Source organism: Mastacembelus armatus, chromosome 2 (assembly GCF_900324485.2).
Source record: "Mastacembelus armatus chromosome 2, fMasArm1.2, whole genome shotgun sequence".
Lineage (NCBI taxonomy): Eukaryota > Metazoa > Chordata > Actinopteri > Synbranchiformes > Mastacembelidae > Mastacembelus > Mastacembelus armatus.
The window spans coordinates 6,281,157-6,304,623 of record NC_046634.1 but is presented as its reverse complement, the minus strand read 5'-3'; the positions used below and the strand labels follow the sequence as shown (position 1 = coordinate 6,304,623).

The 23,467-nt window shown below is 40.0% G+C and overlaps 2 protein-coding genes across 8 annotated transcripts in view; one reads left to right on the top strand and one right to left on the bottom strand.

Annotated features, from left to right (window-relative positions):
* Positions 1-1,085: 1,085 nt before the first annotated feature.
* On the bottom strand, positions 1,086-6,680 carry LOC113127185 (RCC1 and BTB domain-containing protein 1-like). Of its 5 annotated transcripts, XM_026301553.2 has the most exons (13): positions 6,644-6,680; positions 5,733-5,881; positions 5,304-5,454; positions 4,931-5,091; positions 4,675-4,833; positions 4,489-4,596; positions 4,131-4,273; positions 3,940-4,003; positions 3,701-3,827; positions 3,439-3,565; positions 3,114-3,268; positions 2,878-3,008; positions 1,086-2,730 (listed from the first exon to the last, which is right to left on the bottom strand). In XM_026301553.2, the coding sequence occupies exons 2-13, from the start codon at positions 5,856-5,858 to the stop codon at positions 2,590-2,592; spliced, it is 1,593 nt and encodes a 530-aa protein (XP_026157338.2). In that variant the 5' UTR covers positions 5,859-5,881; positions 6,644-6,680; the 3' UTR covers positions 1,086-2,589. The 5 variants fall into 5 exon arrangements, 3 of the variants coding, with proteins under 3 accessions (XP_026157338.2, XP_033181394.1, XP_033181395.1); XM_033325503.1 differs by lacking the exon at positions 6,644-6,680 and having other exon boundaries at positions 3,114-3,265; positions 5,733-5,888; XM_033325504.1 differs by lacking the exon at positions 6,644-6,680 and having other exon boundaries at positions 2,589-2,730; positions 2,878-2,949; positions 5,733-5,888.
* The window catches only part of LOC113127186 (fibroblast growth factor 14-like), a 73,651-nt gene continuing 53,903 nt past the window's right edge, over positions 3,720-23,467 (top strand). The window contains exons 1-2 of one of the 3 annotated variants that reach the window (XR_003295392.1): positions 3,720-3,854; positions 8,286-8,386. The gene's annotated coding sequence lies outside the window, so the exon portion shown is untranslated. Of the gene's footprint in view, positions 3,855-4,262; positions 4,337-5,933; positions 5,977-8,285; positions 8,387-23,467 lie in introns of those variants that run through there. The other 2 variants (XR_004463196.1, XR_003295393.1) reach the window with 2 other exon arrangements.

Here is a 23,467-nt window from a genome sequence, read left to right as displayed (position 1 = left end):
TGTTTAAAATAAATGTAGGGTATAAATAAAATGATAAGATGTGGCTATAATTAAGTCAAAATCTTTGAACTGCACTGTCGCGCAGGGAGTGACGTCAGCCGACAGGCATGATGGGAGTGATTGACATCTAGCCATCATTCCCATCATTCCCATCAGTGAAGATATTCATGACAAGGCATCAAAAAAGAAATGTTCCTAGTGGGGCAGGAAAACGGACGAAGAACCAGACGGAGGAAGAAAACAATCAAGGGATAAAGGTAAGACATTTGTTTGTGAAGCACAGTGGGTGGGGAGGCGTAACGTCGAGTCTTTAGCAAGTTTGTTTGTTATTTGTCCTGCTAGCTAGCTAGCTCAGCTAGCCTCAGATAAATGTGAGTTAGCTGGCTGTGATTTGTATGCTTATAAGCAAAGCTTTAGTGTTAGCTTCGTGAAAGTTGACTGGCTGGCTGGCTGGCTGGCTGACTGACTGGAGTGAGTGACATCAGACCTGTTTTGTGAGATTATAGCAGGTTTGTTGTGCAAATGCCTGCTATGTCATTGTCCAGTAAAAGTTACTGTCAGTCTCTGTTATTTCCTACGTATCATTACTTTTTAATCACTTGGGATTAGTTTTTTAAGTTTAGTGTGTATTTTATAGATCTGTAATTAGAAATGTGCCACTGCCTTATCAATAACACTAGTCATTTATTAAAGGACTAATAAATATTAGGCCTATTATTGATTATTTTGGACTACTGTGGCAGTGGGTTATTGTTTTTTGATGTATAGAGGATTGTTGTTTTCCTTGTATTATTTTTTTAATCAGTTCTACTTGCTTGAGTGGCTCAACTTAAGATCTTTAATCTTAATATGAGAGGTTATCATGACTGTAGCTGGAAAACAAGCAGGGCAGTGATCCTTGAGGAACATGGATTGCCCATCCCTGAAGGGTTAGGTATCTCTCCCTTGTAGTTTGGCAAACTAGGGTCTCCCAAATATTATCTTGCATAGGGCCCCCACAAAGCTAGAAACCCTGATTCCTGTGGTCTAATCCAATGGCACATTAACAATGAACGTACATGAGTATGTGTAAAACACCTTACAAATGAGAATAAATATATTTTATTTATTTTTTCAATGAAACATACAATCCCCATAACTAAATATAAAAAATTGTAACATGTCAGTTATGCAACAGCCGAAGAACAATATAAACCCACACTGTAATACTGCTCACCACAGTTAATCATTATGCTACAAATTCAATTTAGCCCAAATTACCAGCAGTTTTATGAACCTCTTATGTAAATAAATGTATAACAAAGCATAAAGATGTATATTTAACATAGTATAGTAACCAAAAACATGTTTTTTTTTACAAATTTCCCTTTTTGATATTTAACATTAAAAATTTGAAGCAATCTCTGATTATTTACTTTGTAAGGTAACAGCATCAATACTTCACAGCAGTCAGTGATGCAACAGACAGTAAAAACAGGTCAAACAGAACAAGATCACCTATTTCTAGACATTTCAAGAGTTTTCATATTGCTCTAGCTTGCGGTGTCATGTGCAGATTTACATCAGCTATAGAGAAACCTGTGAATATTAAGGAATTCCTTTGGAGTTTCCCAATTTACCCATTATTTCTTTGTATTTGCCCAAATAACATTAGAAAGCAAACTGATATAAAACAGTCAGAACCTTTTGGAAGGTCCTGCAATAATAAATAAATCTAAAGTTATTTTTGGAGTTAAAAGCATAACATACATTTCATAGATGCATTTTACAACATTTATAGCTGCAATGAAAGGAAAAAAATCCCCTAGTATTGTTAAGGTGCCTCAAATGTTTAGTGTTGCTTTGGTAAATTTTCTAGTGGAACATTCCCACAGGGAAGTTTAAATTATTTAAACTTAGTTTTAGTGAATATAAATAAAAATGCAATTGTAGTTCCCTAAAGTGCCACAAAACATAAAATTAACTCAGAATGAACGTAAAAAAAGAAAACAGACTTGCATATTTCATTATACATCCCACAATGGTTTTCAAGGTACAAAATGTAGTTACTTGCAACTCACAAATGTGTTTTAGTACAGTGGTCCTAATGTCCTGGTCAGGATTTTTTTTTTTTTTTTTTTACAAAAGCTCTGTTAGCCAGTACTTTCTTACTCCTTGTGGCTCTTTGGTCTCAAAGATAAACTTTTCCAGAAAATAAAGACAAAATGTATTGTAAGCACTGGCTGAGAAAACAAAATAAAAAATTCAAGTATAAATACATCAGATAAAAAATACAAATCAATTTGACAGAAAAGGCGGCATAGGTGTGTTTTGTGACTCCCCAGGAAATTCACAAAGTGTTGATTTCAGGTCCATGCTAATGATGCTTAAAGTCCAGCTCAGCAACTTGTGAACTATGCAGCTTATGATCCAGTATGTGCCTCTGTACATATGTCAGACACATTTCAAAATAGAGCCATTATTTTCTCTTAGAAATGCCATCAGAAGTGATACTTTTAGAAAAGTGACACAAAGCTGCTGCATGTTGAACACAATCACGTTCACTCGGTCAGAATAGGGCTTATTGTTCAAAAGATTTAAGAATACCACTCAGTTCTTGAAGGCTCCATAGTGGCTGGCTCTGCTGATAAACTCCTTGAGCATGGCTCCATCCACCTGCCAGAAGGCTACAGTCTGAGTCACCTGTGTCAGATGGTTGACACAAAACCTGAAACAGAACTCTTCCAGGTCCTGTAAAAAGAAAAATAATGTGCTAAAGATTAGTGTATACAAAATGTAACATAAAGAACTTTACAAACAAAACTGATCATTCCTCTGGAGAATATAATTAGTAGTATTAGACTATTATTGCATACAGTAAGCTCGTATATATCGTACCTCTGCGTCATATTGTATAGCAGCAGACAGCAGGGTGAAGGCATTTTCAACAGTAATTCCTTTCTTGATGATCTGCTGACACATACATTTCAGGCGATTTTCACAGTAAGATGTAGCCAAATCCAACAGGCCTGCAACCGACACACATACAAAGTACAAATACATTTCCATTAACACCAAAGCTGATAGGATGCAAATGAGAGAATATAGGAATTAAAAACTGTATATGTGCTAACCAATGGCATCCTCAGGGGGAAGGTCAACAGTGTCTGTGTAGAGAAACTGCAGGAAGGCCCTGTAGACTGGGTAAGAGAACTGATCGATCTCTATCACCATTTGCTGATCCTCTGTCCATTGGGAGCGAAACATTGATCGGAAATGCTCACACCTACTTGAAACAAAAGATCTCTGGGTAGCAAACCTCATCTATTTTTCGGTACTGAGACCCATATGTCCAAAACATGAGCATCAAGTACTGTTAAGTAACCAAAGAACAATCCTTGATTTAGCATGATTACTTTTTAGTTGTACCTGTGTTTATATGCACATGGACACACGCACCTGATCTTCAGCACAGCTTTGTGAACATGAACGTATTTGCCATCAATGCTGAATTTAAGGTCAGATGTTTCTGGACTGTCGAACTCTCTCCTCAGAGCCTGAGTGACTGTCAGGAAGTCATCATGCTCTACAGTAAAACAGAGTACAATTCAATATTGAGCTAACATCTTTGCTTCACTTGAGACTTTCAAATATAGAAAAATAAATCAAAACTCCTCTTTAACAATTTCAATGATAAGGACTGACTCTCTCTCTCTCTCACCCACAGACATGAGCCTCCACATGACAGAGGGTGTGGCAAAGCAGGCAAAGACGTCGTCTATGTTGGAGAAGTGTGTCAGGTGTGGCAGGACAATGCACTGGCCTCGACAATGACCCCACATGTACACCTGGAGATGGAAAAAACTTTTTTTTTGGTTTGTTTTGCATGCACACAATATAAAACAATTCAGAAAGACTCCTACACTACACGACTACAGACAAGATTAACTGGATGAATACCTGCCCACTTTGGGTCTTGGCTGCTGAAGTATTTGTTGAATGACAGGCAGCGACTTCAACAGTCCTGGTAAAGGAGAGGGCTATATTAAGACACTGACACACAGTGTTTTAGAGTGTTTGTGGGGGCCATTTATTTTACAAATACTGCTCTCCAAATTCATTCTGCGTGCACAACCCCTTTCTCCTCCTACCTCTCTTTGTCAGCCATGATTTGTACTGGACTGAGGTGGTTGCTTTTGTTGCCAGTTCCCAATTGACCGTAGGTGTTTGCTCCCCAGGCATACAGAAGCCCTTCATCGGTTAGTGCCAGGCAGTGGCCGTAGCCTGAAACAATCTGGAAAGCAGTAGTACATTCAGCGCTATTGTTGTTGCAGCAGCTCCCACTTGACTACTCAAGGTAACCATCAGACACAGTGTAATTATCTTAGTGTTTCTAACAAACCCAAAGTTTATCAATGAGGGCAAGTACTGTATATTATGGCCAGCACTTCCATTTTCCATGGCATATATAATGCCACCACACAGCACTACATTATGTTGCTATCTTACCTGTTGAATACAGAGCCCTTGAAATGCAGAAAGACGGCAAGGCATCAGTTGGTTTCCATTGTTACCAATACCCAGATGTCCATTTCCATTATAGCCCCAGCCATAAACCTAGATAAACAAAACAACTCTTTGCAGTGTGAAGTTCAGATTTCATATATCATTAAGTCTTCATGTGGTGATCTTTACCTCTCCGTTGTTGACCAGAGCCAAGGAGGAGGTCTGTCCACATGTGATGCCCACTGCAATCTTGCCCTGAAGTAAGCCAGTGACTTTCCTGGGGTAAGGCTGGTTGGCTGTAGACCCTGATCCAATCTGGCCACAGTTATTATAACCCCATGCAAAGACCTGTGGGCAGGAAAATACAGATTTTTAGAGTTTTTAGTTCACTAGGGAAGGGATGATGTGTATACTCATACAGGAGAGTTATGGAAATAACATTTACATCTCCATCCTGAGTGAGGACCATGGAGTGATGGGAGCCACAGGCCACCTCTTTCACTTTCTTGTTCAGTAGGTTAGGGGTGACTGGGGACAGTCCCTGGTTGGTGGTCCCATTCCCAAGTTGACTATAGCCGTTGTGCCCCCAAGCAAACAGCTGTCCATCTGCAATAAATGGACACAAACATTACACATTCTTAATAGATTATCAATTTAGCCCATTTTATGCAAATACAAGTTTATTTTTATATTATTAGGCTGCATTAGATTTATCTCACAGTTTGAATGAGCCACATGCTTTATTTCTGACAGGTGTAAAAGGTGAGAAGTGATTTAACGACCAAATGCCTAAGCCAACATCATCTACAATAACATACCCTCAGTAGCCAACAGGATGTGTGGTCCGCTGCCATAGCTCAGGCTGATTACCTTCTTCCCCTGCAGGAAGTCTAGTTTCCTTGGCACAACGGTGCTCACACTGTCTCCTGTACCAAGGCAGCCGCTGTAGTTCAACCCAAGCACAAATACCTGGAGAATAATAACACAGAGATTCTACTTCATATACTGTAAAAAGAAAAACATCGGGCCACTTCATAACTGATTTACATTTTTTAATATTCAGTGTCTCTCTCAGGAAGCTCTGCGGTTTAAGTAGCTGGGAGGCTTTGGAAGTGATGATATCAGTCTGTCACATGGCTTTTAAACATTATTAGTGACTGTACAACAACTAGAACTGTTTTGAACAAAGATTTGAATAAGGACTTTTTAAAGAGGCAGAATACACTGATGTCTCACACAGTCCTCACCTCATTTGTGTGAGTGATGTAGATGGCTTCATTACCAGTGCTTCCAAAGACGCAGGCCTGCCGGACCATGGTTCGTTCCTCAAGGCTTAGCAAAGAGAACATGGGCCACTTTCTGACGTCCACCATGGCTCCTGCAAAACCCAGCAGGGCTGACAGGGGAGAGGAGGAAGGAACAGGAGGGAGATGACAAGGAAAAGGGGTGACGACGGGGAGGAGGTGGTCAGGAGCAGGAAGCACAAATCTGGTAACCCATAAAGAAAAAGAGTGATAGTTGTGAATAAATGGAACAAGCAGATTTTTAAAAAAAATCTCTTTATGCTCAGCATGTTTTTAAACTACATTTAAATTATTAATTGAAAATAAAATGAGTGGTCTTTACTTGAGTTTTTTGGACAGAAACATGACAAAATGAGCCATGAGGACAGAAAAATACACAATTAGATGCATCCATGTGGTTAGTGCGGGACGTAAGGTTTTTAATTTTGCTACGGATTCATTGTGTCATAACGTGTTGTGGTGCTAACAAACGGGAGAGCAAGAAATTACTACATTTTTGAATGGAGTCTGGCATCAGGTCGTCTCTCGGGCCAACGTAAGACAAATGATGTCATACAGCATGTTAACGAGATGACACTGATATCCAAGTCGAAGCTTGCTTTTTAGGTGAAGTGTAAAAACGACTGTAGTTATTTAATATAGCACCACGACAAACTAACTAGCACCCGCGCTTTTGGTAAACAGGAAAGGTTAGTAGTTAATAAAGAGCTTTCCTGTTCGCTTCTTATCTACAGCATCAATCCATCGCAACGAGACAGCTGAGAAAGACAAACTTTAAAAAGATGGAATTATAACATGCCACTGTCTGTGGTAATCCTGGTGGTATTTATTATATATTAGCATGAAAGACTCACCAGAAAACCGTCTGTCAACAGTTACGTTACTTGGTACTTCTTCTTCGTCTTTTGTATTTGTAGCAGACCAGGAGCTGCACTGGCGAACTGGTGCCCCCATCCGGTCATTAGTGTAACAAGTTTATTTGTCCTGCACCTATATTTGCTGTTACACCTTTACCCCGTCACTGCATCTACTGTTATTTTTTTAAGCGACTTGACTTAATGCTAAAGATTATTTCTGGCATTTATTTATTCATTTTTTGCTCTGATCATGTTCAGTGATTTTAGTAATGGTCCAAACCATGTTAATTATTAATGCTTCAGAAAAGGCTTACTTGCATAGTTTGGATTTTTGGTTTAAGAATGTCTATAAAACTTTTTCATAAAGATGCCTTTAAATCCCTGCCTTAGATCCCTTAAAATCCTGCAGGGGAAACCACGGGCTTAAATAGTTGTAGTTTTGCTTAATGCCAGCAGGTGGAGTACTAACACATGTTGTGCATCATTTGGGATGCTGTTAGAATCTCACAAGGCCTGAGACGTAGAGTTTAGTTATATCATGGGCTCAGTGCAGTTTTCATGATACATTTGTGAAAATGTTTTACATCACAAGGATCACATTTAATATGAATCCTTGGAAATAAGGATGATCATTTACAATTTGGGTTCCAGCTCAACTTGTGTGGCTGTCGATTCTGTGGCTTGTTTATATGATATTCCCCCGATGGAAGCCGTGGAACTGCAGCCAACAGATCAATACATTGACAAGCTTAGTGCAAACCTACCGCTCAATGCCCTTGTATCTACTGCATATATTAAATCTGCTGTTTAAAAGCTGTCCAATTAAAAATAACTTGTTATATCATTTAACTGGTGATGTGGAGGGTTTTCTTGCCATGTGGGTCATTAAATATTTTTGTTCCCATTGTCTATCTGCCCATGTCTATCTGACATTTTAAGAAGTCAAGTTCCCTAATGCCCTCACCTGAAAATGTATCTCAAACTTTCACACTTCCACAATCACCTCACTTATGTGTTTTTTTTAATTGATAAGTTGAAACTAACTAACTAAACTGCAACTATGATAAATAAATCACTACTTTGTCCACTACATTTTGTATTTCCTGTCATGGGGGAGAAGCTACAAGTTACTTAATTAAGTTTTCCTCAAATCAGCGTCACAACTAACAAGTGAAATGTGGTGACAATGTAGTGGTCAAAACAAAGCAAGTGCCCACAGAAACCTGTCACTCAGATCTCTGTCCTTTTAATTTGCTCTTTCTGTCTTATACTCTTATTCTTATAACAATCTCTTCCTCTTTGTTCCCAAATCCTCTCTCCTTTTAGTTTTACTTCATTATTGCTGCTCTGGTTCCTTTTGCAGCTACCCTATTTGAACAAGAAACACATTCTGCCAAACACACGCACACACACACACACGTGCTGCTGTGGCAATTTACTCAATGAGCTGGAGCAGCTCTATGTGCACACAGATAATATTGTTCCCCTTGATGACAGCAATTCCATGCTGCAGCCTGGAGCTCCTCAAAACAATACAAGTCGTGAACAGACTGTGAAAAAAATCTGCCATGTGTCATTTATCCTGCAGTAATGATTTTGTGTGTGTGTGTGTGTGTGTGTGTGTGTGTGTGTGATCCAGATGTCACAATACAGAAGACCAGATGAGTAGGAGATGTGGCTCTTTGCAGGGACCATTATCCTGGACTCATTTTCCAATACTGCAATGCAGCTGAGAGTGAGGTTAGTTCTAGGAAGTTCAGTGTTTCTCTATGATTGGTCATTTGTGCCACTGCAGAATTTCAATAGCTTTAAAAATGCAAATGGTTTGCACAAATATTCACACAGCTGTATGTGGCTGTTTAGTGAAGTATAAATTGTGCAATCTGTAGCTGTTTCCATTGTCTGATTAACTGTGATAGTGTAATCATTTAGAACAAATGAAACAGAAACTGCTTATAGGGCCTCATCTGCTGCCTAAACCAAACCAAACCAAACATATTTGGCGTGCTATATACTGTATAGTGTGGGGTGTTGGTTCAGAAAGGCACTTGACACATTCATGTCTTCACTTTCAAAACTGCTGTTTGGAGTTTTGGTTTATAAATTGATTCAAAGGCAAATGAGTCACAGACCTACAGTATTTAGATAATGGATGGCTCATTTAAAAAGCTTTGGCTAAACTGATTTTCTCTGTTTCTGACGTTTCTTGTCTTAGTAAAACATAGACACAGAAAGTATTGTGGGACTTTGTTCAATCGTTTGAAAATGTCAGTGACATAGTTATTAGAAAGATCACGTGTATATCAACAGGATAATTGATCCATCCAATAACATGCGGATTGCAGTTTCTTCTTCTCTTTTCAACATTCTTCATTTTTAGCAAATGCACAACAATCAGGCAGTTTTAAAAGATGAGTCTTCATTCAGATTAATCTGGTTCACACAGACCAGACAAACCACCAGGACTAGAACAGTCATGCAACAGGTGTGTACGTTTGCCGAAGGATGGCAGGTTTTTAGTTTGGAGCGAAGCTTTTTAAAGAACGGCTGTAAGGAGAAAGCAGAAAGACACGAAGGTGCCTCCGTGGTGTTTTCGCATATTAGTGACGACATCTCGCCGCCCCCATCTCCAAAACATTACCGGTTACGGTTCACATCCCGTCAGTCCAGAGCCTGACGGTGTGGGAACCACGTGTCTACGTAAATGCAAGTGGTTCCTCTCAACACTGCTGCACCAAGATGCACAAGCAGACCGGAAGTAGCGCTTTCCTTCAAAACAAAAGCCGAGGGTAAAGCAAACGTAAAAAGGCAAAAGGTTTTAAGCTGGTCAACCAGAAATAATGTACAATACTTGCCTGAAAATGCCCCATGTCAACCCTTCACTGATGTTTTATTGTCGAAAGTTGTACATTTTGAAAATATGTTTGAAGTAAACTAATTCTGTAAATAACTAATGAGGGCAGGGAACTCGTGGGAAAAGTATCTTTAATCTCTGTTTCATCGTTTGAAAGCCATTTGAGATGCAGAGTAAGTCATTTCAAATGTAGCATTAAAAACAAATTCATCAGTTTTTGAAACTCACACCCTAAGAAGAAAACCATAATGTGAAACAGCAGTATGGACCTACTGCGTAAAAAGAATCTCTACGCATGGAGATAGTTACTGTTCTCGCTATTCAATAAGGTAAATGTGATATCTAGATGTTATATTTTGAAGGTGCCATCCGGAACTCCGGTTTTGTTTAAGTCGGACTTTGTTGCTGGTTGGATATAGATAATCAGTGCACATCCTCTCGCCCCACCGGCCGTCGGTCGTCTCGAGCGCAGCTGAAGAAGACGCTGAAGCACCAGGGAAGCGCATGAGGACCACGAGCCGGACCCGGTCTTCTGCATTTACTTTCTGAAGTAGCCTGGCAGAGGCAGCAGAGCCATATTCCAGCAGCTTCTCTTCATCAGCAAGGTGAGGAAGAGGAGGAGGAGAGAGGAAGAGGAGACAGGCAGCAGCAGTATCTTGGCGCATTGGATCTTATGGATTATTGAGAAGTGGAGGCCGAAACGCGGATCAAATATTCATAAGGACTTTATTAAAGAGAGAAACACAAAGTGGGATAGTGCACAGATTCAGCGCTGCCTGCGCTCTCACTGACCAGGGACCAGAGAACCTGCGCTGCCGCTGGAAAAGGATTCTGCATTTAACGTGTGTGCAGTGTATCTGAGTGAGTGTGTGTGTTTGGAAAGGAGCCCCCCTGCTGCAGTACAGGGATGCCACCGACTTGCTGACGGGCACCCGGTATCCGCACCCCACTCCTCCTCCTCCCCTTCCGGACGGACGGACGCACCGACCCCTGTGATCCCCACTAATATGCAATGGTTTTTTGTGCAGAAGCCGACAGCTGCCGCGTACCGCCGACTTCACGCTAGCGCCGCCGCATGCCTGTCAGCCGTTGCCGCTCCTCTCCCCGCGCCGCGCGGCAGACGACGCCATTTGAAGAGGAGCGCTCGGGGGGTTTTCACGCCGCGGCGGCCGGGCGGCAGCAACGACCGCTCCTCCGCCACTGAGGACCACCGGCCGCTGGGGCAGCCGGAGGCGGAGACCGCGGAGAAAAGCGCTGCAGCGGTTGCTCTTTTCCTGCCGCACGGGGACGACGTCGACGCGGAATACGTGCGATTGCTGGTCTCTGGGCTTGTGGAGGAACCGGGCGAGAATCCGGGCGACGAGCCGGGCTTCCTGCTCTTATTCCTGTCTATGGTGCAGACTGGGGGGGGGCAAGCAACACCGAACTGAGCCCAACAGCTGGCCGGCTCTGCTGGCATGCAAACAGGGGGGCGGATCAGCCCCCATGCGGTGGGTGAATTTTAGGCTGCCGCATCCGGAGCGCCTTTCGTCCCCCACCTCCTCTTCCTCCACCTCCTCGTCTTCCTCCTCCTCCTTCACCCCCCCAGTCTCGGCCAAATCCATGCGGTTTATTTGGAACAACATTTTCAGCAAAGGATCGCATATGCTGCAGTGTCTTTGTGGCAGAAGCCTCAAGAAAAACAAGAACCCAACTGGTGAGTTTGTTGTGTTTGTGTGTGTGTGTGTGTGTGTGTGTGTGTGTGTGTGTGTGTGTGTGTGTGTGTGTGTTTGCGTGTGTACGTGCGAATGTGGGGTGATAGGGAAAGACTTTATTGCGTGTCTGAGCGTGTGCGTGCGCCCAGGAGAGTGTGTGTGTTTATGTATTCCCCCTGAGACTGCACTGTTCGACTGCTTGCTGGTGTTTCTCTGCAATCGCAGTTGTGCAGCAAGTGAGTGCACTACAGGGAGGGGGAGGGAGGGGACGGTTATGATGGGGGGGCATAAGGAAAGCGGAGGTGCGGGGGGTGATAACTTAGCACAGACAGCTTACTGACTACAGTGGCAGTGCGTAAAAAAGCCTGCGTGCGTGCCGTGCGTGGCAGAGATGCTGCAGAAAATCCAGTCTAATGCAGCATGCAGACCCGTTCAGGCTCCAGTAACCTGCATGATTAAACAGCACATGGTCTAGATTAGACTCTCAGTGTGGATATACTGTGCACAGTTTGGAAGAGCAAAGAATGGAAAGAGTGTGTGTATTTTCCGTATGGCTGCAGACATTTCAGTCAGACTGTGCCAACACAAACACCTCTTCTCATGAGATCTTAGAGTGGACGTGATGCTGTGCTCAGCAGAGCTCAGAGCTTCTTGAGGGACTGCCTTTAAGGAGTCAGCGTTTATTACAACTTTTTATTTGATCAGCTCTTAATCATGTCCTTCATCATGCAGTTCGTCAACAGGGTGCAGAGGCAATGAGGCTACGATAAAAGATGAAATATGTAACTTTTTCACATATAATCCCTAAAATTTATGTTTAAGTGGAGAGGTAGTGTCAGGCTGCTGGCAGCAGTGCAGTTGTTCCCTTAAATGAAGGTTTTTGAGGGAGACTCCGGCCTTCTAACCAATCAGAGAAAGACAGTCAGGAGGGTGCGCTCACTGCACTACACATAAACAATGCAAAATAGTGTTTGCCGTGTTGTAGCTCCGTCTTTATGCTGGGTGTAAATCTGTCTACCACTACTCTACAGTACACATAGTAGTAGGGGCTGGCACATATGTGGATAACGGAGTGACTTTGGATTCTTATGCCACTATGCAAAAGTGAAGTCAAAGTGTTGTTGCCATCTTGATTTTGTGGCGCATTTTGCAACCAGGTAATGCACAGTAGCGTCCAAAGGATGTAGCTGTCAATCATTCGCACACGTTTTTCTAACTTATTGAAAACAACTTCTCAGAAAAATGACCAATTGCAAACCTGAAATGATGAACATGCGCTTTGGGGGAAATATGTTTGGTTTATACTGGCCTATACTGCAACCAGCCACCAGGGGGCGATGTCGTGAAGTGACAGGAGACGCTGTTACGTCATCCGTCGTTGTGCTGTCAATCAATACATGAACGCGCGTCAGTTTTACCGCTCTTTTTGAGGCCAAAGATGTGACTGAGTAGCAGGATAGTGTTAGCCGAGGCAGCGTACACGGAAAAGAGGGACAAAGAAATGGAAGAATTTTGAAGAAAAGTGAAAACAAACGAACAAAATGTGATGATAACTATTTAGTCAGTCGCACTGACGCCAAGTAGGTTCATTCACAAGCCACCTGTTCAGCCGCTGCTGCTAACTGTTGGACCTGAGTCTACTCATTGTTTGGTGAGTTAGCTGCTGTTATCTTGTTTTACTTACTTTCAGATGTGCCCTGAGTAGTAAATGTTTTTGTGACGAGTAAAAACATCCTGAGAACTTTTCTACGGAGGAGCAGGATCCACTCCATACTTTAATGCTAAAAACAAACTGCTTATAAATGTGTTGTGTCGTTCTGTGGTGCAGTGAGATGGGCTATATTGTGCTGTTTTTATAGATTTGAAGCAGGACAGTTTGCTCGGTATTATTTTACATTAAGTGGAAAATACATTATTTTAAGCTGAATGTGCTTAGTGTGAACTACAGTGACCGGTTTGGCCACAAGCTGCGTTACGTCGTGCGATCGCGTTCACGTTGGCGTCTCAGACTAGGCTGGCTTGTTGTTGTGCCATAAGCTTTAAGATTGAAATTAAGTTTAGACTTTTGATTCTATTAGTCATGCTCTCCTTAGATTTGCTAAAGGTTATTTTGTGACTTAAGTGAATGTGAAAAAGTTATGATAATGCAAAGCCAGATTTCTCAGATCATATTCTGCTGATGATCATAGCAGACATGGTACTTTATATGAAGCTAGCTTTATATGAACTGACTCAAGCAAGTTTTAAGTTTCTGTGAGTTTATCATCATAGCTGCAGCATTACATGGAAAATCCTACTTTTATTTGTACTTGTGAAGTAAATTACAAGTTATTTGTAGTTAATGAGGTAAAAGTCGTGGAAACATGGTGCTTAAAGTCTCCTTTCTAACACCACAAGGTAAATAGTGGCCAGGAGTAGAGCCTGGTTTCATCTGGAGCATGCAGTATAGAGAAAGTTTACTGATAGAATACAATATTGATTTTATTTACATAAAGAAATACTCTCTAAGAAGCAGAAAAACCTAGAGCCAAATTTAAAAGTAACTAGTTGCAGTTTACTGGTTTGTGTACATAAGACTACCAACCTTATAGAAAGAGATGTATAAGAACGATGACATGTAGTTTAAGTTATGACCATTATATTAGACCTAACAAGTGATGTTTTCTTATAAGTAAGTCTGTTTTGATATAACTGACCTATACAACAGTGCTCAACAAAAAATTTGCAGATTAAAGGTGAAAAGCAAAACAAATCAACATTGGGTTGTTGGTACAGTTGGATGAATGAATGGAGGTCTACTTTAATTATGTTTTATATTGTGCTTCTCTTTGGTCATTGGATAACTTGGCTTGCAGCAGTTTCTGGATTTAAAAGAGAACCGGTGCAGTCCTGTGATACATAGAGACTAACAACAGTGACAATAACCTCCTGCAGTAACTCTTAGCTCCCCTGTAGTGTTTCACTCACTCTTTTGGTGTGAAATGTGTAAATTCAAGATTTTAAGTCATGGTGTTGTTTCAAGCATAACAATGTTCAACACATTTTAGTATCCTCTTGCTCAGTAGCAGTAAAAAGAAAAACAGCTATGATGTTACTGTAAAATGGCATTATTAATAATATACAATATTTTTTATTAACATAATTCAAAGCCTTTTCGTAGCATTTATCACATTGAATGTGAGGTTCATTCTAGGCTGGGAAAATAGTTCTGTGGGCTTCCATCTAAATCTTTTAATTAATGAATGAGTTGGTTAATTTTCACAGTCTGTTAAATTTCCACATCTTAATTTATTTTAGAAAAAAGCTAAACATGCTTCTAAACACGCTTTTCAGTCTTGCTTGTGTTTTGAATTTGCATATTGTTTCTTCCTGTGAGGTGATTAGCTAATGAAAGAATATCTCAACCAACCACCCACATACCCAGTAGGAATGCAGAGATGAATGGCAGTACATACTGCACACTATCTTTGAGAGAAACAAGTGAATTCCCATCACCATCCTGCAGCCGGGCTCATAGATTTATAGCAACACCATTTAGCTGTCACTTTCTCTTTTAATTAAAGAAAACATATGAACTCTCTCCCTTGGCATTTTAGTGTGTATGTGCAACACAGTCAGCATTTGGTGGTGAAATATGGACCAGCTGTAGATAGGGAAGGAGAGCTTTTCTGACTCAGCAATTGTTGGAGTTTTTCCTTTGAATTGCACTGTTTAGTTAAGGTCCACTGGGACAACAGAAATACTGCTTTCTTTATTGTGTTTAGTTGTGCGTGCAACAGTATGTTTGCATTCACTGTGAACTAAGGTAAAGTTTCGTTTTCTTTATTACCACTATTTCACTGTAACTGTATTTTACTTTAAATTAAAGAGTATTAGTTAGTATTGCAGTAAAGGACTAACACATTAGTATGGGTTGAAATGAGCTGCTAGCACCTAAGAATTATAGGGTCATTATCTAGGGGCGAGAAGTCTCATTTCTTCTACCATTCTGTAGAGACGTGAACTTTTAACCTCAAGAGTTTTGCACATGCTCATTCACTGACAAGGGCCAAAATATCTTATTGTGTAGACCTATTTTTAGTGAACAATAGCATTGCTAATAAAGTACTGCTAATGTTGGTTAAATGTTTTTAATATGAAGCTGAAAAAAATGGAATATGGAGTGGTATATGGAGTTAATTGCTATAGGCCATTGTCTTTTCAGTGATTGGGTACATTTTCTTTTAGAAGTGGCTGAAACTGTGAATGGTATTGTAAATGGAACTCCCTGTTTCCTTCAGGTGAAACAGCATTGGTATGATTCATTGTTAAAAGGAATAAGGCACAGTGTTACTCAATGTCTGTCATCCCATGTGGTGTGACCCATATAGAGACGTTCACCCGTTATAGCACTTGTAGGCGTGCACGCTCATGCACATATACACACCTTCTCTGGAGAGTTGCCATTAAGGCATTGTACTTTATATTTTATTTAAAGACTTGAGTATAGCAGTGGAGTTTGTGCCAACTCAGATCTGTCTCTATCAGTGAAAGGCCCACACACACATGCTCCTGAAAATACATTACACATATAGGATATTTAAAGCTACTGTATTAAAATTTTATTTTATTTTCCACTCTGTAAAAAAAAAAAAAAAGTAATTTCGCTCAGATTGGTCCTCCAAATTCATATTGGTGGATATTTATATAATTATCTGCAATGTTTCACTCAAGCTTACAGCAAAGTAAATTTGTGGGTTACTCTTTTGTCTTTTTAAGCTGTGTGCTATTACATGGTCCAGAGGGGATGAAGTTGACAAACTAGTGGTAGTCATAGTGTTTGTCCTCTAAGGACACATGGAGGGTTTTGGTGCAGTACTCATATATGTTCCTTTGTGTTTATTAGCTTATGGGCTGATTGTCTACACACACTGAGTCTGCAGAAAGACATAATGACTTTGCTGGACTGACCTGCTTTTGTCGGAACTCATCATGTATGTCATACTTCACACACATATACACAGAAACTGTCAACTAATTACATCCATAATGCACATACAGTGCAGTCACACAGCTCATCTTATATAATCATACCAGAAAATATCGAACTGAACATTTCAGACAGAAGCCAAAAATTAATTATTTTAAGTCTAATATTTCGTTTGCTGAATGTCCATGGCTTGTGCAAACTTCAGTATGATTTATATAAAATGTGCTGCTAAACCATCTGCTGAATTTCTTTAATGGTGTGCACTTGTTAAGGCAGTTGTTATTGACTATTTACTGACCCTCTACCACTGTAATTAGTCGAGGCAGTTTGGTTGAAGACAACTTTATTTAGGAATATGCCCTATGGGACCACAACTTAAAAAGGTCCTAAAACTTTTCATGCCCTGCCTATGTACAAGACAGGGCTAAAACGTTCAGTAATAAAAGACAACAATAGAGTTTCTTTCAATCAGACAGTTGTGTCAAGACAGTGGCTTTTTATAACAAAAGACTATTTTGTTAGATTTGTCAGAAAGGGCTCCACTGTTGGAGGAAGCGCTACAAGAATTACTGCAGCAACAAAGATTCTCCTTGGAGAACTAATCTCCCCTTATGAATCCACACAGGAGCAACAGTTCTTAGTTCAACAATGGCAAAGCAGAGCATATAAAGCAGGAGTTGGGACAGCAGCAAAGGGCATGACTGTGTCATCAGAGACAAAAAGTATGATATTGACATATGTCATACCATATTGGCCTCACTGTATGACAGCTGGTAGTCAAACAGCTGGCGAATGGAGTGATGGAGAAGCAAAAATGACGTTGCGGATGTTCAGTCAGTTACTGCAAATACCACTTCACATCAAGGGCTCTACCTGTATGCTCCATCTCTTCTTCAGCCTTTTCTTACGTGTCACAGCTACAGATGCTTAAGCACTAGACCCTGAAACTGCCACCCTCTATCGTTGTAATTCTGCTTTGAGTGGTTGAATTGGGTGTAGTTATTAAAATGTGTCACTGCCAAATAAATAAAAAAGCCAACTGTTGGCTAAATTAACCAATGAGCAAAAGAGGAAAGGGAAATGACCAACTGTGTATGTGTAGGCATGTGTGTTCTTGGACAGGTCTTGCTCCAGATTTCTGTCAAGAGAGAGTGAGTGTTGAGTGTTATTTTTCCAAGTGCACTTAAAAAGGCAGCAGGGCATCAAAGGCTCCACTTAGAAGTGTTTTCACAGACTGAATGATAAGAAGCAAAGAAACACTTGACAACACCTCACTCTCTCTAATTAGCTGCATAAATACAGTTTAATTGGGGAGACTTGAGATGCCAAATATACATGCACTGTGTTATAATGCTACAGCCACAGAGCTTTATTTGGCTTCAACCTAAGTATCAAAGCGTCTTCTCTTTATCTCTGTTCTCATCTTCTTTCCTCCTCCTTTGTTCTCACTCACACACACTTGAGCTGTCTTTTAGTCTTCCCCTGTCTGTGTTAACCTTTTGCTTGATGACAGGCCAGCATGACATAATCGCCATATCTGTACCACTCACTATTTGTGTGTGTCCATGCAGGAGGCCATGATGGGGGGGGGTTTAAGACAATTTAATAAAAAAGTTTTCCAGGGAGTCTAATGAACTGGTGGCTTACAGGAGTGTGTCAGTCATGGACTTTGAGTTTATACTGAAGGTAGCAGAGAGGAGAGTAAAGGCTGCTTTGGGCAGAGCTGAACCAGGTAAGATACCCCTTCCACTAGAGGCATATGTCCTGAGAGAGACTTAGGAAGGGAAATGAGGGTGAAAGAGAAGGACAGCAGAGGATAATGACATGCACTGTCACTTATTTTACCTCCAGAGAGAATCACTAAATATAATGTAATGGTACATAACCACCTAACTATGTGTTTCACCATGATTTAAACGCACTTTAGAACATTTCAAAAGTTTGCTTAAATTTAATAGCCCATTAGAATGAAAGCTTTTTTAGAGTAAACAGTGTATTATTTTATTGTGAAAAAGAATACTAAATTTTAGAGTTTTCATAAGTATGACTAGATGCATTAAATGCCAAAACGGGATGTCATTTCTCTGCTGTCCAAAAATATCACTCACTGTTAAACTAATCTCATCTAAGTCGGCGTTTAGGGTGATATAATATGGGTGAATCTGGAGGTATTTTACTGTCAGTTCATGATCACCATGATTCCTGATTCCAACAGTAAATTTGGACTGAGACTCAGAGTGTACATAACACACAACTGACTCATAAGGACACTACAGAGAAGGATGCGCTCTTTGTAGTACTGTATGATAAGTCAGGCGTCACTCTCTGGCATCTGTCTGGAGGGCTGTTATTGTGTAGCTGTTGATATGTGTGTGTATGGGTGGTAGATAGAGGTCATCATGTTTGCCACAGTGCAGCACTGTTTAGACTTTTCATGAGATTTATTGATAATCCTTCTATTAGAATTTGAGTTTATTTTAAGTGTACTTCTTAGTATTTACTAAAGCAATTCAGTCTCTTCCCCATTTCTGCATAATGGGATATTATGAAATGACTCAAGCAAATACTTTTGGAAAACAATTCCTTAAACACACAATTCTTCTATAGTCACAGTAAAACCTAAATTAACTTAAGCTGATTTGGAGAAATTTAAGAGCATGTGAAAGACAGTTTAAAATACTATATGTATTTTAATGGTTAAGACCTGTAATTAATGTGCTGTGATATACTCATTCTTGTGCAATGAGAATATTCGGTGCAATTTCATGCCTGTTTGTCCAATTCAGAATGAATTTTAATGCATATTAACAGTCTATCAACTCAATTCTATTAGCCTGTAATCTCTAAGGCCCTAAATAATGGAGCCAGATATAAAATGCTTATAGTACACTTTTTCAGCTGGAGAGTAGGTGTGCTCTGTTGGTATCCTCTTACCCATGAGAAGTGTTGCTCTTAGCTCTGTATTGTGGCACAGTGTGGATTAAATGCAGTCTTCCATTAGCCTCACAGGCTGTTGGGATCATCTAACAGACCATGTTGCTGAACCATTTATGTTATTGTCAGAGGGACTGTCACACAGACACAAACGCATACTACACAAAAGGTTATTTTAATGCAGGAAAAACAGATTAGTTTAGTCACTGTCAGCTGTCTGTCTGTTTAAAGAAGCAATAGGAAAACGGTCTCTCTGCGTGAAGTTGTTTGAAAGTTTCATTTTTATCTGTTAATAGACCTGGTTATTTAAATGTACATGCTTATACCTGAGTACTGAAGAGATTTGTTGAATTCCTATTCTCTATTTTTACCCAGTTGGGCTAGAAATCACACATGATCACAATAATGGAAAGATCTCTTTCAGCTACCCACCACCTGGTCATTTCACCTCCTTCATTAAACTGTGATCTTTTCTCTGCAGAGAAGTGTGAGGAATAACAAGTTTTTTCATAACACAATAGCTGAAATTAGGCTGTTTTCTTAGTCAGACTATGGATGGCTGTTCTCGCCCAGCATGTGAATGACTGTGGGTGGCATTGAAAACATTCCCTTTTTGTTAAGCCTTGAATGCTCAACAAAATTTTAGCTCTTTATCTACCTACGCTCTCAGTTCCTGTTATTCTAAACTAACTTTGTGTTTTATTCACTCAGCTGCAAATATATGTAGGACTGTTTAGAAGCTCACTAAAAGGGCAATTTAAGAAAATAATTAATCTGTCATTCACAGCAACAAGCCAAGCTCTAATCTCCTTCTCTGGGAATATTTGGAGCAGGTAGTTGACTTAATATCATGGAAAAACAAGGAAAAAAATTAAACTAATGTTTAAGAAGTTTAATCTGTTTGGCAAAGCCCAAAGGGGATAGAACTAATGCAAATGTGCATTTCTGGTAGATGTGAATTGTCAAGCACTGCCAACACAATAAATGACTTTCCCAAGATGTGACTGACTCATTACAGAGAGGCCAGCAGGTTACACTGATGTAAACATCTTAAAGGCATGAGGGGCAACTCACTGTCATTACTCATTAAAGGGCAAGTACACTGAAATGCACTGTTGGCAGAAGAGCAGTGGACTGGGAATTGTGGTTTAGCTAAGATTGAATTGCTGCTGTTAGGAACCATTCAATTTTACTCTGGCTTTGTGAGTAAATTAATAAATATATTGACAGAGATATTAGATTTCTTTGACCCAGGTCCAGTCTAGTCTCTTGTATATGCATACTACTGTAGTTCTCTAGAGCTACACTGTACTAAAGTGTACACTGCTGCTCTGTACGTTAATTTTACAAGTTAGCAATATCAACAGGAGTGTATGTGACAAACTGGCCTTATGTATATAAAAGAAAGATGTCTACATGAGTTTAACTCTCGTTAATTCATTTATACTAAAGTGAACTCAAATAGATCAGCCATGTCAGCAATGAAAGCAATGCATGGAAGGGTGAGAGACATGCTGTGAAGGCACCAAATGGCTGCAAAGTTAAGGAAACAGAGTGGAAGAGCACATGAGTGAGCTTATGGGACACGATCTGTCACCTTTTTAGTTCCCATTAAATTTCAAAATTCACACTCCAAACTTAACCTAAGAGACAGTCTAATGAAAACTAGGTATAGTCAGTAAACACAGATTATGAAACATGTAATTTTAAAACTAAAATTGTGTCTGGTTGTAGACGTGAGCTCTGTTTCAACCTCGCCAGTTTTGCTTTTTTACAATTTTTAACACTAAATTTTCACATTATGAATAAGTCACTCTGTCACCTCCACCAAGCTTTGCCTTTCAGCTTCTTAATCATGGAGTTCTCCTTTCAGTTTGTAGTTATACCGTGTCCATCCCGATAGTTGCACCCTTTCTTCTCTTCTCCCTCTCCTTCCTTTTTAGTTTTGAATTTCTGGGGAAAGATCTGGAGCACTTATGTAACTGCTCTGACGTGAAACACTTCTCTTTTCAGCTGTTATCATTTTGCATGGAAAATTTCCACTGATGACTTGAGCTTCACACTCTACCTGATTTAGCAGCAGCCTGTGACCTGTGACCTCTCTGGAAGATAGATAGATAGATAGATAGATAGATAGATAGATAGATAGATAGATAGATAGGGAAATTCAAGTTGTCGAATGGGGAGACTAAAAACATCATACAAATCAAATACTATGTTTTTTTTTAAGTCAGGTTTTCCTCTGGTTATAGCCCTGCCTTGCACATTTAATTTTATTCAGGCTATATTGCAATAATCATAAATAATATGATTATTTTCCCACAAACGTGAATGCAGCATTTAACATGTTGTTTCCTGTTACTGGTTAACGTTAGCATTTGAGCAGCTATGTTTACTGGCAAGTGTAATGGATGAAGTTAGGTTTGATTTGATCAGATGATTTTAGACCAGTCCAGTGTCTACACTGTGTTTTGTAGTAAAATGGCATGACTAACAGAAATCGACTTGTGATGAAATCGACTTCCTAGAAAAGGCCCATTGAAGTCCCACCCACCCCACCCAAGATCAGTATCAGACATCCAAGTCCTGCTGTTATGAGCCTAAAGTATTTCATCTTCAGTTTACTTGCTATACAGACAGGTTTCAGGAGATATTTGTTTGACTATATGTTTGACAGCCATAGTAAATAGAAGTTTAAAATAATGTCACAACTTAAGGCCAAGACATTACAATGTCTCTCAAATTAAAGAGCAGTTTTCTCGTCCTCGATCACAGTATCTCTAAATCTAAATCAGAGTCCTTACCTATTGGTTACGTTTCAATTTTCTTTTGACCTTTGTTTATTCACAAAAGCTTCACTATGACAATGCTCTGTTTTTAACTTTCACTTTCCTCAACTGGACTCATCCTGTCAGTCTAAAACTGGGGATTTGTTGTCTTGAAAAATGAAATCTGAAACATGTCATGCAGCAACGGTAGGCAGGAAAGAAGACAACATCTGTAATGATGCACACAACTTTCTCTGTAGTTGCTAGGTTACATGGGCTGGCTTGTTTTGCTATCAAGCTAACCCAATTTTGCCCAATCAGACAGTTATATATAATCATAAAGTTATAAATATCTATACACTAGCACCCATTAGATGTAATGTTTTTCATTGGTCTTTGTGCTTAGAGGAAGAGAGGTGTTAAAAGAAATTTGAGATGAAAGAGGAATAGGTAAAACAGAGAACAACTAAAAAAATGGGAGGGGGATTCAAGACACTGGAGACAGCAGACAGTGATGGAAGAATAGAGAGGGGGGTTGTGAATGAATAATTTAGTCCTTCCATTCCCTCTTTTCTACTCCCCACTGAGTTGTTGATGTTATGATAGATTAAGAGAGGAGAGGATAGGAAACTAAGAGGAGACGAGGAAAGAAGACAGGAAGGAAGAGAAGAGATTGGGAGATGTCTAAAAAAGCTGTGTTTTTTTTCCTTATATTTAAAAGCTTGAATTAATGTGTGGTTTTTATATGCATGCATTGCATTTCAGCAACAGTGCCTGAGTATGTGTTAGTGTGTGTGAGAGAGGCAACCTATACATAGAGCAGAAAGATGAAGCCTGAGATGCAATAGGATGAATGCGATTGGTGCCAGATGTGAATGTCGGTGTGTTATCCTCTCAGCATTCAGCAGGTGTTCTCTCCCTCCTTTTGGAGACCCACCTGCGTCACTAATCACTCGTTACCTAGGTAACAGTGGACTTCCCCATATCTGTGCCTGTGTGAGTGCGTGTGTGCATGTGGGCGGGTGTCTGAGCATGAATTATGACTCATCCTGCTCAGTTCAGAGTGGTTATCCTCGCACTCCTGTCTGGGGAACACCCACCCACATCTGTTACCTCCCTGTCTGCCTCTCTTTCACCTGCTATCACTCCATTTTTCCCAACTTTGCTGCCCAGTCTTTAAGGCATTTATGGCTGTTTATTGGGTACACCAAAATAAAACATAATACATTTAATTGTTTTTAACAGTTTTATAACTCAGCACCACCGCAATTTACATCTTCCATCATGCAGCTGAATTAATACGTCTCTTAAACAACAAAAACTGAACATTATTATCTTCATAAAGGAGGATTTATTGCAGGACTGTTTGGGACTGGTTTATACCGACTGTCTTAGCCAAGTGGAACTAAAAATCTGCACACTACATTTATATTAATACATAACATAAATGTAATGGTTATCTGTTGCTTTTTGCATTTCATGGACAAAAGCAGGAAAAAAAACATTAATTAGCATGAGCTACCACAGTCAGTCTCAACAGACAAAGATAAGGGTGACACCTACAGAGATGCTGTTTGCTTAACAAATAATCTCTGGGAGAGA